This window comes from Chiloscyllium plagiosum, unplaced genomic scaffold, assembly GCF_037043375.1.
Source record: "Chiloscyllium plagiosum isolate Xiang-an unplaced genomic scaffold, Cpla_swu_hap1 HiC_scaffold_24, whole genome shotgun sequence".
NCBI lineage: Eukaryota > Metazoa > Chordata > Chondrichthyes > Orectolobiformes > Hemiscylliidae > Chiloscyllium > Chiloscyllium plagiosum.
Genome location: NW_028270162.1, coordinates 48636475 through 48655491, shown reverse-complemented (window position 1 = coordinate 48655491; position 19017 = coordinate 48636475). Strand labels below are relative to the sequence as shown.

Below are 19017 nucleotides of genomic sequence, written 5' to 3'. Positions count from 1 at the left end.
TGTCAAGTTTATAGGAGCCCTGACTTCAGTCCAGTGAATGTTTTCTTTTATTAGTGATCCGAGATGTAGAAATGGTACTTTTTCTGCAGGATTCCATCATGACATCTAATCTAATACAGTGGGAATTATTGCCTCCCATTGGAAACTCACTTGTTTAGTCAGCTCCTGGCTCTATGAGGGAATGGGGTGTCTGGATGCAATGATGTAACATTGTGTCTTAAATCTGGCATATAAGATTCATTTTTATTTAATACCTTGGTGAAGATGGTTGTAAAAATGTCTTTTTAAAATGCTGGTAGTTCATTTGTGATCTTGATTAGGATAGTTCCACAGAAGGTATGTAACATGCCATGGAAGGTTTTCTGGTGAGAACTATATGGATAATGAAAGCAGGCGGTTAGGCCGTTGTGAAAACAGGGCTGGCCTGGGGTCCCGTGCCTCCTTCCTGCTCAGAGTCGGGTCGATAAAATCTCCGTCTGGTTTGGAGCAGCCAGCCTCTTCATACAGAGGGAGCACATTCCCTTCTGTGCGTGACGCAGATTGTTAAACTCTTCATTGATCTGAAGAAGTGTTTTCCCCTTCGTCTCAGGAAGGATGTAAAACGTGAAGAGCGAAGCCAAAGAGCAGCTTACCACAAACAGAATGAAAGCGTAAGGTCCCAGAGCCTCCTGTAAGAGAGAGAAGCAAATTTGCAAGAAATTGGCTTTCGTTTTATATTGGGTTGGGTCCCATTGCCATGCATTGGAGGGAGGTTAAGTGACCCAGTTGAAAAGTTGGTAGCTGCATTTAAGTACTTGGAGGGCACTGTCTGCATTTGAGTCTTTACCATCGATGTTTATTTGGATTCTTAAAGGGGAGCAGCAAATATATCAACTTCATAAAACATGCCACTCCATCACTCTGCAAATGTCACAGCTTAAAATATATTCAGAAATACAAACAACAGCTAACCACTGCCTAGCTCTGACTTTCCCTTCTAGGTACATTTGAGTTGAAGAATGGTTTGCCTGTTTCCGAACAGAATGAAATCTCATTACTGACCTTACATTTCACCCACATTTTACCTGAGATTGGGAACTTGTCACATGCAAATCCAAGCCTTGTATGTGCGACTCACTGTGACACGCAGTATTGATGCAACATAAACTCTAATACACTGTAATTCAATAAATCACAATCTCATTTACTAAGTGGCAGTAATCTCTTACTCTCAGATTTCTCCTGGAACCAATCTACCAGAGAGCTAGCAATAAAAGAGGACATGTTTTCAGCTCAGCCACAGAGGGTAGCTGGACCCTGTGTGAAATAACCACAGCACCTTGTTAAACTGCTGGCCTCTGCTAAACACAAAGAGGTGTAGTGGATGTAGGTTTGCTCACTGAGCTAGAAGGTTCATTTCCAGATGTTTCATCACCCTACTAGGTAACATCTTCTGTGGGCCTTCAGGCAAAGCACTGTACACGATTCCTGCTTTCTATTTATATGTTTGGGTTTAAAGTCATGGAGATGTACAGCATGGAAACAGACCCTTCAGTCCAACCCGTCCATGCCGACCAGATATCCCAACCCAATCTAGTCCCACCTGTCAGCACCCGGCCCATATCCCTCCAAACCCTTCCTATTCATATACTCATCCAGATACCTCTTAAATGTTGCAATTGTACCAGCCTCCACCACATCCTCTGGCAGCTCATTCCATACACTCACCACCCTCTGCATGAAAAAGTTGCCCCTTAGGTCCCTTTTATATCTTTCCCCTCTCACCCTAAACCTATGCCCTCTAGTACTGGACTCCCCCATCCCATGGAAAAGACTTTGTCTACTAATCCTATCCATGCCCCTCATAATTTTGTAAACCTCTATAAGGTTCAGCACCTCAGCCTCTGACGCTGCAGGGAAAACAGCCCCAGTCTGTTCAGCCTCTTCCCATAGCTCAAATCCTCCAACCCTGGCAACATCCTTGTAAATCTTTTCTGAAACCTTTCAAGTTTCACAACATCTTTCCGATAGGAAGGAGACCAGAATTGCACGCAATATTCCAACAGTGGCCTAACCAATGTCCTGTACAGCCGCAACATGACCTCCTATCTATCTGCGACTCCACTTTCAAGGAGCTATGATCCTGCACTCCAAGGTCTCTTTGTTCAGCAACACTCTCTAGGACCTAATCATTAAGTGTATAAGTCCTGTTAAGATTTGCTTTCCCAAAATGCAGCACCTTGCATTTAGCCAAATTAAACTCCATCTGCCACTTCTCGGCTCATTGGCCCATCTGATCAAGATCCTGTTGTAATCTGAGGTAACCTTCTTCGCTGTCCACTACACCTCCAATTTTGGAGTCATCTGCGAACTTACTAACTGTACCTCTTATGCTCGCATCCAAACCATGTATGTAAATGATAAAACGTAGAGGACCCAGCACCGATCCTTGTGGCACTCCACTGGTCACAGGCCTCCAGTTTGAAAAACAACCCTCCACCACCATCCTCCATCTTCTACCTTTGAGCCAGTTCTTTATCCAAATGGCTAGTTCTCCATTTATTCCGCGAGATCTAACCTTGCTAACCAGTCTCCCATGGGGAACCTTGTTGAACGCCTTACTGAAGTCCATATAGATTACATCTACCACTCTGCCCTCATCAATCCTCTTTGTCTTTGGGTTGGTGGTGTCATTTCCTGTTCTTTTCCTCAGGGAGTGATAAAATGGGGTCTAACTCAATGTGGTTGTTGATAGAGTTCCGGTTGGAATGCCATGCTTCTAGGAATTCTCGTGCGTGTCTCAGTTTGCTTGTCCTAAGATGGATGTGTTGTCCCAGTCGAAGTGGTGTCTCTCCTGATCTGTATGTAAGGATACTAGTGAGAGAGGGTCATGTCTTTTTGTGGCAAGTTGGTGTTCATGTATCCTGGTGGCTAGGTTTCTGCCTGTTTGTCCAATGCAGTGTTTGTTACATTTCTTGCACGGTATTTTGTAAATGACATTAGTTTTGCCTGGTGTCTGTATAGGGTCTTTCAAGTTCATTAGCTCTGTTTTAGTGTGTTGGTGGGTTTGTGTGCTACCATGATGTCACGTGGTCTGAATAGTCTGGCAGTCATTTCCGAGATGTCTTTGATGTAGGGGAGAATGGCTAGGGTTTCTGGATGTATTTTGTCTGCTTGTTTGGGTTTGTTGCTGAGAAATCGGCGGACTGTGTTCATTGGGTACCCATTCTCTTTTGAATACACGGTATAGGTGATTTTCCTCTGCCCTGCGTAGTTCCTCTGTGCTGCAGTGTGTGCTGGCTCGTTGAAATAACGTTCTGATGCAGCTTTGCTTGTGGGTGGCGGGGTGGTTGCTTCTGTAGTTCAGTATTTGGTCCGTATGTGTTGTTTTCCTGTAGACGCTATCTGAGCTACAAATCTTCTCAAAACTCACAAAGAGGTGTAAGCATAATTGTAGTGTATGATAATTATTGACTGCAATAGTTAGTGTGCAAGGTAGAAAGGGAACAAAATTCTTAAGTTACATCCAGGAGAACGTTTTTAGCTAATATGTAGAAGTCAAATGGAGGAGGGGGATCTTCCGGATCTAATATTTGGAAATAAGCCTGGACAAATGAAAGGCATAACAGTTGGGTTGTATGATGGCCCAGCAGTTAGTACTGCTGCCTCACAACACCAGGGACCAGGGTTCAATTCCACCTTTGGACAACTGTCTTTGTCTGCCTGTGGTTTCCTCCCACAGTCCAAAGATGTGCAGGTTAGCTGGATTGGCCATGGAAAATGCAGGGTTACAGGGATAGGATTCGGGGAGTCTGGGTGGGGATGCTCTTTGGAAGGTTGGTGTGGGCTGAATAGTCTGCTTCCTCATAGGGATCCTATGATAGGAGAGCATTTCGGAGATCGCGATTACAACTCAGTTAGATTTAGGATAGTTATAGATAAGGATGGGCCAGGAATAAAAATTCTAAACTGGGGAACTTTTACTAAGATTGGATATGATTTGACCCAGTTGGGAGCATCTACTTTCAGATAAATGTGTGTTAGAGCAGAGGGAGACATTCAAGGGGGAAATAGCAAGAAGGCAGGGTCAATAGGTTCCTGTAAAGACAAATGATGGGATCAAGTTCAGAGAACATGGGATGATAGGGGCATAACGGTTAAAATTAAGAAACAAAGAGAAATTTATGGGAAATACTGAGAGTTTTTTACAGCAGATTCCTAAAGGGATATAAAAAAGTGCTGGGAGGTGCTTCAAAAGGAGGTTAGGAGAGCAAAGAGCATTTGAAAGCATTGGCAGGTAGAACAAAGGAAAACATACAGTTTTTTAAAATTATCTAAGGGAAGTGTAGGGACTCTAAAGGTAATCTGTGTGTGGCCCTACAAATCTTTGAGTTGGTCTTCTCGATAGAACAGGATCACACAGATATAGATTTCAGGGTGAAGGACTGTGAAATATGATAATACATTAACAGAGTGAGAGAGGAGGTGCTAGTAAATTTGGCAGATGAAAACAGATAAATTTGCACTCCAAAATAAAAAGTGGTGAAGAAGGTAGAGACAATAAGAGTGACACAGGAAAGATAAAAGCTACTCAATGAACCTTCTACAGTCCAATTACCTAACAAAGAAATAGGTGACGTTTCAACACTGTGTTCTCACATCTAGAGAAAGACAATGGGAATTTAACAAGTGTTCGACTTGGATGATGCAGTGAAGACATGATATTTCTCAGCTGAGTGTTGTTGAAAGTAGGCTGCATTTAGCTTAAAGCCATCTTCTATTAGTATGAGAAAGAGAAATTCACAAGCACCTTTGTGGTGCACATGATATTCTGTGGGGAGGTTTGATGGAATTTGAATATTGCATAATAGGTAAAATGTAAAGGCAATTCAAAGGTTGGCAGGCCTTACATATGTATATACCCTGAGACATTAAGCAGAATATATTCAAAGTAACTTTGGAGTATTTTTTTATTTGGAATGTAGTAATGGCATCCCAATAAATTGAGCCAGGTCCTCTCAGAAGGATGATTTTGTATCAGGGAAGAAGCAGACCAGTTTGTTTGGACAGTTAAACTGACCGTGCACTCAAGCTAGATTCAAGGCTAGTTAAGATGCAAATGGAACCTGCTACTGTTGAGGAGGTCTCGAGAGCAGGTAAAGAAATTGAATTCCAAAAAAATGCACACTGACATTTCCAGCTTTAGGAGATTAAAAAATTAGCCCTTCTTCGTGCCAAATTTTGAGACAGATATTCTCAAATGTTAGTGACTGTCATATTCTTAATGGGAAAGAATACTAAATGTTACCCATTGACCTTGGAATCTAAGAAAATAAAAGCATTCATTCAAAGCATCTTAGCTGCGGAAACACCAGCTTAGTGGAAGCAATATAGATGGAGGTCAACTTGTTTAATATTCTGAAGGAAATCTGAGAAATAAATTGTTCATCAAATGCTATGTGGATAATCGTTCTGTTTAGGACAATGTACTTTTGTGTCATGAAAAAGAGGTTGAGTATTAATCTTGTTAGTGAAGGAAATGTAAGAAAGAACAGAGATTTTCAAAATGAAGTAGGTAGATGCATGGTCAGACTGTTCCACAAAATAGGATCTTGTTCAAAAAAATGATTGATGAGGGTACCTGGTCCTACAAGGAGTTATAAGAATACAGGGAATAAAAGTATTTTTTTGTCAGGTTGTTTTGCGATTAAACTTTATTGGGTTTTTTTGGTTAAGGGAAGGGGGAGGTTGCCTTATATCAAAAGATGTAGAATGTAAGAAAAAGAACATTTTGTTTACTTTTCATTGCTTTCTCTTCAAGGGTTGTTTGTTTAAGAGCTTTCTCTTAAAAGAAAATGAGGGGAATGTGCCAAGCTGCTTACTGGGATTAATTAAATGACAAGTGTACATACATAGAGGGGAATGAGTCAGAGAGACACACAGCACGGAAACAGACCCCCTCGGTCCAACCAGTCCACGCTGACCATGTTCCCAAACTCACTACTCCCACCTGACTGCACTTGGCCCATATCCCTCCAAAGTATTCCTATTCATCAACTTATCCAAATATCTTTTAAACATTGTAACTGTACCTGCCTCTACCACTTTCTCTGGCAGTTTATTCCACACACGAACCACTCCCTGTGTAAAAAGGTTACCACTCATGTCCTTTTTAAATTTTTCTCCTCTGTCCCAGCTTTGAACTCCTCCAACTTAGGGAATAGACTCTTGACAGTCATTCATTTTACCTGTGTCCCTCATGATTCTATAAGTCTCAAAAAGGTCACCCCTCAACCGCCTATGCTCCAGTGAAAGAAGTCCCTGTCTATTTTTATATCGCAAATTCTCCAGGCCTGGCAACATCTTGGTGAATTTTTTCTGAATCCTCTCCAGTTTAATAATATCCTTCCTATAACAGGGAGACCAGAACTGGACACGGTGCTCCAGAAGAGGCCTCACCAATGACCTGTACAACCTCAACGTGACATTCCAACTCCTATACTCAATGGTCTGGACAATGAAGGCAAGCGTGCTAAATGCCTTCTTAACCGTCCTGTCCACCTCCAAAGTTACTTCTAATGTAGTCTGCTTAATGTCTCAGGGTATATGCATTTTTAAATTTCAAAGAACTATGCGCCTGAACCCCGAAGTCTCTCTGTTCTGCAACACTACCCAGGGCCCTACCATTAATTGTATAAGTCTTGCCTTTGTCTGCATTACTAAAATGCATTACCCCATATTTATCCAAATTAAATTCCATCTACCACTCCTCAGCCACTGACCCAACTGAGAAAGATTCTTTCTAATTTTAGCTCTGAGCACTGTAGTCAATAAGCTCCATCCACAAGGGAAAGGTGCCTTAAAGTTCAATTTCATCAACAGGCTTAGATCTGACATGACATGGAGGTTGTGGTCAAGGCAGTGAGAGGACAGTAAGAGGCCGGGAACAGTGCTGTGGAGGGAAACGCATGATGAACGTTGGGAATGGATACCTTATTCCTGGAAGTTCCCACATGCTCTGGATCAGCAGTGTACTGGCCTGCACAGATCCTGTCTGATCAGTGCTGGAAGCAAAGGAAGTCAGTCTGGATCCCAGATCCAGCTCAGTCCCACCCCATTCCCAACTCTCTTGCTACTGTCAAACCTAGTGCCAAACTCCTGATGCTGGCAACTGGTTCACAACACGAAGCAGTGGATTCTCCTCTACTGCATTTCACTAAGTAGGAACGATCCTCTGACAAATGCTTGTCCTCTACTCTGTAAATGATTGAGATTTCTGCTCCCTCTAGCATGTCAGACCAGGACTCCTCTTGCACTGTCACTGGTGAATGCTTCTTCTGTGTAGCCCACTCCTTAATGGCACAAATAATGGGAAAGCTCAGGTCTGGAACTGCACAAGGTGTTCCACTGTCAGTGCCACCTCCCAGATGATTGCATGGTTATTCTAAGTGATTCAAGTTCAACTTACAATAACAAAAGGGAAAACCAGTCCCAGAACAAAGAGGGCCAGCCACTGCAGTGAGTTCGCTGCCACTAAGGCGATGGATCGGCTAGACTGAGTGAATAATTCCAATGGTAAGACTCCACTGACGGTACCTGGGTTAAGAACAAAGGATCATTAACCATCTCATTGTAAGCATAATCACATAGAAAACATAGAAAGGCCAGCAGCATTATATATTGTACTACTTTCTTCGAGTCACCAATTTGAGGCATTAAACGTGTCTCTCTCCACAGAGGCTGCCTGACCATCTAAATATTTTCCAGTGTAACTTATTTTCATTTCAGATTTTCAGCATGTGCAGTTTTTAAAGCTTTAGCTTCAGAGGCATCTGAAGAGGTGGCTGTTTTGCAGGGGGTAGCAGCCTGTCAAATAAATGTACACGACATTGGTGAGGTCACTTCTGGAACAGCGTCCAGTTCTGGTCACCCATTTATTGGAAAGATATTATGAAGCTGGAGAGGGTTCAGAAGAGGTTTACCAGGATGTTGCTGAGTACAGAAGGTTTGAGTTATAAAGAAAGGGTGGATGGGATGGGACTTTTTTCACCGCAGAGTAAGAGGTTGAGAGGTGACCATACAAGAGCTTTATAAAATCATGACAGGTATAGATAGGAATAATGGTAGCTGTCTTTTCCCTAAGATGGGGAATTTCATGACCGGGGGGGCACATTTTTCAGGTGAGAAGAGAGAGATTTTAAAATGATATAAGGAGTAAATTTTTACAAACGGGTGGTTCACATGTGCAATGAACTTCCAGAGGAAGTGGGCAAAGTTACAACATTTAAAAGACATTTGGATAAGTACATGAACAGGAAAAGTTTGGATGGATATGGGCCATGAACAGATAGGTGGGACTAATTTAGTTTGAGATTATGTTCGGCTGGCTGAACCGAAGGGTCTGTTTCTGTGTTGTATGACTTGATGACACATAAATTCACACAGTACTGCCAGATAGACTTTATCAGATAGTGAATAGATATGAGAACAGCAGCAATAACGCTAGACATTTCATCCTCACTCTAAGTGTAACAATTTCTCTTCAAATTTGCAATAATTGAGAAGTGGTTGCACTAAATTGTAAATTTTTATCTTAGGTGCCAGATCCTTAGCATTGCACATCTTTGATGTAGCATTTCCTACTGATGACTTCTGTCAGACTACTCAAACTTAAAAGATTCATTAGATCTGAGTGTGACTGGCAAGGTCAACTTTTATTTAGATGCAACTATGTCATCTGCTAGACCATTTCAGAGGACAGTTGAGAAGCACATATAGATCAGACTGAATAAAGATACAGATATCCTATCACATGGGTTTTTCCATGAATTTGAAGGTCTGATTGTCTCCATTAATTATGCTTGAAATGTATATCAGTCTTATTTAAATCACTGGACTTAAATTTCCTGGAGTGGGATTTGAACACACAAATCTGGAACATTGGTCCAATTGTCTGGATTCCTCATCCAGTTTCACAGTCAGACCCCAGAGGAAATATTGGATCAAAATGATTAGGACATTTAACCCAGACTGAAAGCAAACTGTCAGCCACATATAGATATATAATTGTAATCTATGGAAACACAATACACAATGCTTGTGATTGAACTCAAGCTGAACTGCTTCGTGACCAATTGTGGATAAAAGAAACCGCTTGGTCATTTGTCAGAGGTTTTGTAGAGAGTGTTTTCAGAGAACAGGGAGTAATGGATTAATTCAGGTCCCCGCTGTCTCAATTATAAAAGGCACTGCAATAAATTGGTTCTCAGCATTTTCAAAATAGCTTCAATCATTGGATTCTCATGTGGAAAGTTCGAACTTTAAGCCAAAAACAAAACAGAATTGCTGAATAAAGATTATATAATTGCAAACAAAGCTGTGGCCCTGATGCTGTTACCAGAAAAATGATTCTACATGATACCCAAGTGCAAGATGGTACAACGTGCTAGCCAATTAAACATCATTATTTTATTTTCAAAGTCCAAAATCAATCCTTCTCCTGTCGTTTCAATAGAACTGTCCAGTGATCGACTGCAGCTCAGGACAAGCGGGATTTTGTCTCCATGCGATTTGAGATCCTGGAGGGTAGGCCCACCACTGACCTGTCAGGTGTTGGATTGGCACAAGGCATGGTGAGCCTTAGTAAAGAAGACAACACTGCACTCTCACCAGCTCTCCAGTTGGAAGGAAATCTGCTGGCCTTACCTACACATGAATCCAGGCAATGTGCTTTACTGTCCCCCTGAAATGACCCAACAAATTACTTGGCTCAAGGACAATTAGGGATCGGCAACAAATTGTGAGCTTGCCAGTGGCTTCCACATCTCATAAAGGAATGTAAGAAAAGGAAGTAAATGATTAAGATGGTGGATGGGATGCCAATCAGTGGGTTGCTTTGTCCTGAGTGGTTTGAGGTTCTCAAGTGTTATTGGAGCTGCACCCATTCAAATGCCATCACACTTCTACTTGTGCCTGAAAGATGATGGACAGGTTTTGGGGAGTCAGGAGGTGAGTTACTCGCTGCAGAATCCCCAACCTTTAAATTGATCCAGCACCAGGGTAGTTATATGTATGATCTGGTTAAGTTTCTAAGTTCACAAGAAATAGGAGGAGGGGTAGACCATTTGGTCCGTCAAGCTGTTCCACCATTTAATAAGATTGTGGTTGATGTAATTGTGGCTTTAACTCCACTTCCCTCCCTGCTCTGTACAACCTTTGACTATCTCATCAATCAAAGGTCCACCTTATTCAGCCTTGAATATTTTCAATGATCCAGACTTCACTTCTCACTGGGAAATAGAATTCTGAAAGCTATTGACTTCCTAAGAGAGGAAATTCCTCCTCATCCTAGTCTTAAATGGGAGTCCTTTTCCTTTCAAACAGTGCCATTGGTGTTATGCCAAAGACATTGACAGTGAGTTATCCAGGGATGGTACTTCCTTGAACATCAAGGAGAGATAGTGAGAGTCTCTATCGGAGGTGGTCATTGCCTGTCACGTGTGTGACGTGAATGTTATCCATGTCTCACAACTTACAGCCACATACTTTTCCAGTATCTGAAGAGTTGTGAATGGTGCTGTACATAGTGTAATCATCAGTGAACATCTCCACTTCTCACTCTATGATGAGCAAACACCCTATTTCTAACCACATAGAATCAGAGAATCCCTACAGTGTGGAAGCAGGTAATTCAGCCCATTGCATCTACACCAACCCTCTGAAAAGCCCCCTCCCTCCCTTCCATATAATCCTGCATGGCTAATCCACCTTGCCTGCATATCCCTGGACATTATGGGTAATTTAGCATGGCCAATCCACATAACCTGCACATCTTTGTTGGGAGGAAACCTGAGAACCCAGAAGATACTGGGAGAACATGCAAATTCCACCCAGACAGTTGCCCGACAGTGGAATCGAACCCCAATCCCTGGCCCTGTGAGGCAGCAGTGCTACCCACGGAGACACTGTCCCATGGACAGAAGTTAATTCATGAAGCAGCTAAAGTGGTTGGAGGAGAAAGTGAGGTCTGCAGATGCTGGAGATCAGAGCTGAAAATGTGTTGCTGGAAAAGCGCAGCAGGTCAGGCAGCATCCAGGAAACAGGAGAATCGACGTTTCGGGCATAAGCCCTTCTCCTGTTCCCTGGATGCTGCCTGACCTGCTGCACTTTTCCAGCAACACATTTCCAGCTAAAAATGGTTGGACCCAGGACACTACCCTGAGGAACTCTTGAACCTAAGGGAATTGGTTTCCAACATTCGAAACCATCACCTTTGCACTCTGTGTGACTCCAAACAGTGGAAAGTTTTCCCTTGATTCCAGCTGAATTCTCTTGGAGCTTGTTCAGATGCTGTCCTCATGTCAATAGTTGTGACTCTCACTTTACCTCTGGAATTCAACACATCTTTGGACCAAGGCTGTAGTGATGCCTGAAACTGAGTAGTGCTGGTGGAATCCCAACTGAGTATCTACAAGCAGCTTGTTACAGAGTAGGTGCCGTTAGATAGCACTGTTGGCATTTGCCATCACTTTGCTCTCCTCCCCGCAGCACCACGCTGCTACATGGACTGCACCAGTTCATGAAGGCAGCTCACCAACGCCCACCCAAGGCCAGTTAGAGAAGAGCAAATAAATCCTGGCCTTACTTGCCATGTTCACACCCCAGAATGAATTGAGAAGATAATAATTGTGCAGTCCTTTCTGACAGATCTTCCTCTTTTTCCCACGATCAAATGATTCAATAATCTCAGGTAGAATAATGTAAAATCAATCATCGCTGGTACACTAATGTAAAATCCAGGATATTGCTGGGACTGGAGGGTTTGAGCTATCAGGATTGGGACATTTTTTTACTGGAGCGTAGGAAGTTGAAGGGTGACCTTATAAAGGTTTATAAAATCATGAGGGGCATAGATATGATGAATGGCAAAGATCTTTCCCTAGGGTGGATGAGTTCAAACCTAGGGTTTGTATTTTTAAGATGAGAGAGGAAAGATTTAAAAGGGACCTGATGGGCAACCTTTTCATATATTCGTATGTGGAATGAACTGGCAGAGGAAGTGGTAGGTGCAATTTAAGTCACAACATTTAAAAAGCATTTGGACAGGTACATGAATAGGAAAGCTTTAGAGGGATATGGGCCAAAACAGGCAATTATAACTAGTTTAGTTTGGGAAACTTAGTCAGCATGGACGAGTTGAGCTGAAGGATGTGTTTCTGTGCTGTATGACTCTATTACAATCATCCCAGGTACAAAAGTAAAGAATCTATCAATCCAGATTGCTAGAGAAATTCAGCAAGTCTGGCAGCATCTGTGGAGAGAAAGCAGAGTTAATGTTTTGGGTCCAGCAGTCCTTCTTCAGAACTGATCTCAGATATAATTCTGCTCCATTGTATCATGGATCAAATATACCTTCCAGTCCACAAGATCAGAGAAAGTGCAAGAACAAACATCTCTGAGATCTCAGTTTTTCGTGTTTCAAAGAAGCCTAGGATATTTAATGTCTACGGCTAACAGTTTAAAACCATACAACGGAGCTTGCACCTACCTGGTCCCATTCCGAAAGTCAGGATGTAAGCGAAGATGAAGACCAGGCTACAATACGGAATCCAGGAGAATCTTTCCTGGAGAGGAATGGCACAGAGTCACCGATGTTGTCAGAATGTCAGTCGACACTTTGATCCAACCACAAACATGGTTAAAAACAAGTTGCTCCCGTTGCTTGAGGGATTACCTGTCTAAGTCACGGGAGAGGCTTTTGCCTGGGTCAGGGTGCTTTCAAGAAGGCTCCAAGGCACGTACAGGGTGTGGAGGGTAAGAAGGAGGTTGCTAGAGGGTAGAAGGGTGGGAGAAGAGGAGGTGGTGAGGGTTTGAAGGAGACCTTAGGGAGGTTAGGGATGGGAAAGAGGATCAGGGAGTGGGGGGAAAGAAGGAAGGTGGGTGAGAAAAAAGAGAGGAAGCAAAAGGGAGAATGGGATGCTACAGCAGGGGAGAGGGAGGCTGTGAGCCACAGGAGACACAGTAGTTTCTAACCTTACAATAAAGGAATACACAACTAACTAGAAAAATATGAAATCCCAGAGGTAGTGAATTCCTTGCAAATGAATGTGGAAGCTCTAGTTTAAGGCTGTACAGGTTAAAGAGTGCCCAAGTGGGAAAAATGTAGTAGATGTCCTTATAATAAAGTGTGGCAATTGTTGTGATGAAAGTTGAGGTTGAGATTAAAGATGCAGGAAATAGGATGGTCATTACCTGGTTAAAATCTTTCAGCTTTAACTATATGTGTTGGAAACACATTAGCTGTGACCTCATCAGTCTATGAAAGGTGAGTTTAGGGTGATCTGTGCAGAAGTGTGAGTCAGTTACTTGGCTATGTTGATCTTATAATCTTGTGTCAGTTTAGATATTGTGTTATCAAAGAAATTAATGGATTGCTACGTGCCGTGGCTTTAAGTTTCATGGAGCATTGATCATTCTTATGGATACTGTCGAATTCTTCTCATTCGATTCCTGCCTGAATCCAAGTATTTACAACATAAATACTAAAGATATTGTTATCTTGTGACTGCATTTCTGAATAAATGAGTTCATAAGATTGTGATAATCCCTACGAGGCCCATGGGGAATTACTAATTCATCTCCCTGTGTAGCTCATTGAGTATGAATTCCCTTGGTGACAGGCAAAGACCGGCCCAGCTAGAACTCATCGCCTGAGCCCTTGTCCTTACCTCTCCCCTCCCACCCCCTCCCCCCCCGGGCTGGAAAGCCCGGCTTGAAGTCCCAGTTTCTCCAGAGCTGTGCAATAACGTCTCTGCACAGGTTGATTAGAAAAATATGTTAAATTAAGAAAAACAAACCCAGTCACTCTCCAGTTCTGTTATGATTTAGCCCCTTTCCGCTCTCCCTATCCCTCCCCCAGCTTGATGATTTGCATTGGCCATAATGGGCTTTGCCTCTAAATTTCTAATTGGTTACATGGATGATTGAATGGCGGCAATTAATAGTTTATAAAAAAAAAGTCACTGTGATGTGGTGGTAAAGCTATTTGGCTGTATGTAAGAGCACTTCTAGATATAAGATTTAAAAAAAGAAAAAAAATAAAGCAAACCCAGAGATGGGTGCGTCCCAGGCTGGGACTAATCTATGTACGCCATGAGAAGGGGGCTCCATTTGGTGTTCAACAATAAATGATGTTCCTTTCCAATCAGGCTTCCTAAGTTATTACAAACAGTTTTTTTAAAAAGTCTCTAAAAACTAAAAAAAAGCCTCCCTAAAACTATAAAGTAGCTCTCATGAAAATCCTAATAAGATCCATTGTCAAAACAGAACAACTTTGTGCCCTGCAACAACAATCTTGACCTGAATCAAGTAACTTGGTGGTGGGGAAACTTCGAGAAAGAGTTATTCAGGATAAGATTAATAGTCACATGGCTTAATTCAAAAAAGCCAGCATGTATCTGTTAAGGGAACATTGTTGGAGTTTTCGAAGGGGAGACGGAAAGGTAGATGAGGACAATGCTGTCGATGTATACACTTGGATTTCAAAAAGGAGTGGACCAGGGTGTCTGGGAGGAATGGTCCATGGAAAGGCTTACAAATAGCAGGGGAGGTGAGTATGTGTCTGGTGGTGGAATCCTGCTGAACATGATGGAAATGGTGTTTATGATCCATTGGATGCGGTGAGTAAGGACCAGGGACCTTACTGGTGTTGTGGGAGGAGAGAGGTGAGGGCAGTAGTGCAGGAACTGGGTTGGAGATGGCGAAAGGCCTTGTCAGTCAGAGTGGTGGGAAATCCTTGAGTGAGGAAAAAGGTAGACGTTTCTGCGACTCCCTCCCAGCGGAGGGTGGCATCATCAGAACAGATGCAATGCAGAGGGACAAACTGGCACAATGAGTAGCAGAGGGTGAAGATGTTGGACAGTATATTAGACACTAGTTAGACTTCAGCTGAAGTACTATATACAGTCCCACGCACCATTCTTTAAGAAGGATATGAACGCTTTGGAATGGGCGCAAAAGAGGCTTTACGAGAATGGTTCCTGGAATAAGACACTTTAGTTGTGAAAGTATATTGGGAAGACGGAACTATTTTTTCGAGGAAAAGGGGGAAACTGACAGGAGATTCAATAAACATTTTTAAAATCATGAGGTGTCTGGGTAGAGTAGACAGGGAGAAACTGTTCCCACTTGTAGAAGAATTGAGAATCAGGGAGCATAAATACAAAGGAATTTGCAAAATAAGCAAATGCGAAATGAGCAAAAGCTTTTTCCAGAAAAGTATATATCTAATTCGCGTTTAAAAACTGTTATTGCATCAGTTTCTAGCACTATGTAAGAAAAGGTATTCCAAGTTATACCATCTACATCAATAAAATGTTTTTTTCCTAAACCTCACCCACTTTATGCCATTATTTGAATGTGTATCCTTTAGTTACTGTCACCCAACAAGGGGAACAATCTCTCCCTATCTATTTTATGAAACTGTCCACATAATCTTTGATAAATCTTTAAAACTTCCCTTTAATTTTCTGCTCTCATGAAAATAATCTCAGTTTCTCTAGTCTCCACAGATAAATGCAGAGTCCACATCTTTGGAATCATTCTAATAGATCTTCTTTTTGCTCTGTTCAAGGCCTTTCTTCAGAACCAGACACAATATCCTAGCTGCACTCTAGTCACTGGTTCTGTGAATTTTAACCTGTGAGTGGTCTTATTTACAGAGGTAACATCCACAGTTCTTACCTTCAGAGAGAGTGTAATGATCAGTAGTAGTATCCACAATGCCATGAAGCAGTACCCTTTCCATAACAGAACCTTTCTTCCTGCTCGCTCAATAATGAATCCCTGTACAACAGAATTTTTACTTGTTAAGAGAATAAGCTTCAATCTGATCTTTTATCTTTATTCATTCATGGGATGTGGGTGTCACTGGCTAGGCCAGCATTTATTGCCCATCTCTAATTGCCCAGAGGGCAGTTAAGAGTCAAGCACATTGATGTGGGTCTGGAGTCACATATAGGCCAGACCAGATAAGGATGGCAATTTCCTTCCTTAAAGGACATTAGTAAACCAGATGGATTTTACTGACAATCAACAATGGCTTCATAGTCATCATTAGACTCTTAATTCTAAATTTGTTTTGTTTTTTTCTTAAGTGAATTCCAATTCTGCCATGGCAGGATTCAAACCCAGGACACCTGAACATTATCTTTGTCTCTGGATTAACAATCACTGGGCCGTCGTTGCAATATTCTTTGCATAACATCATAAGATATTACAGTCCATTGGGCCTGACCTGACTCTCTGCTAGAGTCAGTAATCAAATGCCACCAACTGGGTGGGCAAGAACATAGCAGACAAAATATGGAAAAATATGAGGTGATCCTACTTCGGTGGGAGAAACAGATTTGCAGAATATCTTTTAAATGGTGAGAGGGTGGCAAGTGTGGATGTACTGAGGGACCTGGGTGTCCTTGTTGATGAGTCAATGCAGATGCAGCAAGTATTATGAAGGCTCATGGAATGTTGAGTCCAGGAATAGTGGCTTCAGTTGTATGGAAGCTTGGTTCGACTGCACCTGGAATACTGTGCAGTTTTGGTCTCCCTGTCTCAGGAAAGATATTCTCACCAGAGAGGAAGTGCATCAAAGGTTCACCAGAGTTTTGAAAACTGGGAGGTGATCCCATTGAAACTTACTTCAAGCCATTGACAGGGTGGATGCAGATAAGATATTTCCCTGATTCGAGAGTCTAGAATCAGGAGGCACATTTTACAAATAAGAGAGATGTCACTTAAGCCCGAGGTAGGGAGAATTCCTCAGAATTCTCTACCACAGAGGGCTGCAGAAGCTCAGTCTTTGACTATGTTTAACGTAGTGACTGATAGATTTCTGATTCTTAATGATGTACAGGGTTATGGAATGGCGAGACTAATGTGTTCAATCACCCATGATCATATTGAATGGCAGTGCAGGCTCCATGGGCTGAATGGCCTCCTCCTTTTCCTGTGTTCCTGTCTGCAGCACGCTCTCAGGCACTGCATAGAAAAATGTTTTCTCATGTCTCCTTTGATTCTTTTCTCCATCTGTGTCATATATTTGACGTTTACACCAAAGAAACCTCCACCTTCTTTCGACTCATGATTTTGAATACCATCCCACTCCCCGCCCAACCCCAACCTTCTCTTTCCTAAGGAGAACTACCCCAGCTTCTCCAATCTATCTTCATGACTCAAGTCTCTCATCCCTGGATCCACTCGTGTCAATATTATCTGCATCCACTCTAAAGCACTCACTTCTTGTCTAAAGTGCAATGTCTTGATTTGGACACAATACGCCAGTTGAGGCCAAAGCAATGTTTTCTATGGATCCATCATCATTTCCTTTCTTTTAACCATTATGCCTCTACTCATAACGTCCAGAATCCCATTTGTTATTTTCACCACTTTCTCATCCCGCCTTGCCAGCTTCAATGACCTGTGCCCAAAAAAACTGGAGGTCTGGGTATCCTGCAACTCTTTAGAATTATACACATTAGTATCTATTGCCACGTCTCATTCCCCAGACATATCACTTCACACTCCTCTGCCTTAAATTTCATCGCCACAGAATAGAATCAAATGCCTACAATGTGTAAACAGGCCATTCAGCCCATCAAGTCCTCACCAACCCTCCAAAGAGCATCTCGCCAGACCCAGTCCCCTACCCTATCCCTGTAACCCTGCATTTCCAATGTACCTAACCTACACATCCATAGACACTATGAACAATTTAGCATGGCCTATCCACCTAACCTGCCTGGCTTTAGCCTGTGGGAGGAAACTGGAGCACACAGAGGGAACCCACGCAGACACAGGGAGAATGTGAAAAGTCCACACAGAGAGCTGCCCAAGGTTGGAATTGAACCTGGGTCCCTGACGCTGTAGAGGTAGCAGTGCTAACCACTGAGCCACCGTGCCACCCAAATGAATAAATCCGCCTATTCTACCAGCCTGCCCATGTCCTTATGTCGTCAATCATTACCCTCCTCACAGTTCACTCTACTGTTCTTTTGTCATCTGCAAATGTTAAAATAGCACCCACATCCAATAGTATTAATCATCTCATTAGTAACAATATTAATAATTAATAGAAATTAGTCATCTCAGTCATTAATAACAATCAAGAAAACACAGCAACTGAATCAAATGCTCTTCAAAATGTGCTCAAACCTCCATGAGCTAGTTAATTCTGCACATTTCATGCAGTTCACATTGTGGAATCAGAATTTTACAGCACGGGAGGTAACAATTTAGACCATTTACCTGCGTCAGCTTTTTGAAAGAACTCTCCAGTTATTTAGTCCCACAATCCAATCTTTTCCCCTTTCCCTTGTAAATTGGTTCTCTTTAACTATGTCTTTGTATTGTCAAATTCCAGCATCCTTTCAAGCTCCAGATAATATTCACCAATTGTGTGGAGTGATGTCTCCTCCTTTCCTCTCTCTTTCTGTCAATTATTTTAAATCTGTGGCTTTTGGTCACCGGCCCATCGCCAGAGAAACACCTTTTACTCTACTTGACCTCTTTGGTTTAACAAACCCTGCTTCAAGCTTATGAGGAGAAAGTGAGGTCTGCAGATGCTGGAGATCAGAGCTGAAAATGTGTTGCTGGAAAAGCGCAGCAGGTCAGGCAGCATCCAGGGAACAGGAGAATCGATGTTTCGGGCATAAGCCCTTCTTCAGGAATGAGGAAAGTTTGTCCAGCAGGCTAAGATAAAAGGTAGGGAGGAGGGACTTGGGGGAGGGGTGTCAGAAATGTGATAGGTGGAAAGAGGTCAAGGTGAGGGTGATAGGTCAGACTGGGGTGGGGGCGGAGAGGTCGGGAAGAAGATTGCAGGTTAGGAAGGCGGTGCTGAATTCGATGGATTAGACTGAGACAAGGTGGGGGGAGGGGAAATGAGGAAACTGGTGAAATCCGAGTTCATCCCTTGTGGTTGGAGGGTTCCTAGGCGGAAGATGAGGCGTTCTTCCTCCAACCGTCGTTTTGTTGTGGTCTGGCGAT

The 19017-nt window shown here is 42.5% G+C and overlaps 1 protein-coding gene across 3 annotated transcripts in view; it reads right to left on the bottom strand.

Annotated features, from left to right (window-relative positions):
- Positions 1–222: 222 nt before the first annotated feature.
- Positions 223–19017, bottom strand: part of LOC122562421 (solute carrier family 2, facilitated glucose transporter member 11-like) — an 81856-nt gene continuing 63061 nt past the window's right edge. For all 3 annotated transcript variants that reach the window (XM_088000154.1, XM_088000153.1, XM_088000155.1), the window contains 4 exons: positions 15721–15822; positions 12527–12602; positions 7448–7575; positions 223–668 (listed from right to left, as the gene is read on the bottom strand). In XM_088000154.1, the coding sequence (XP_087856280.1) occupies positions 450–668; positions 7448–7575; positions 12527–12602; positions 15721–15822 (525 nt within the window). In that variant the 3' untranslated portion in view covers positions 223–449. The remainder of the gene's footprint in view (positions 669–7447; positions 7576–12526; positions 12603–15720; positions 15823–19017) is intronic.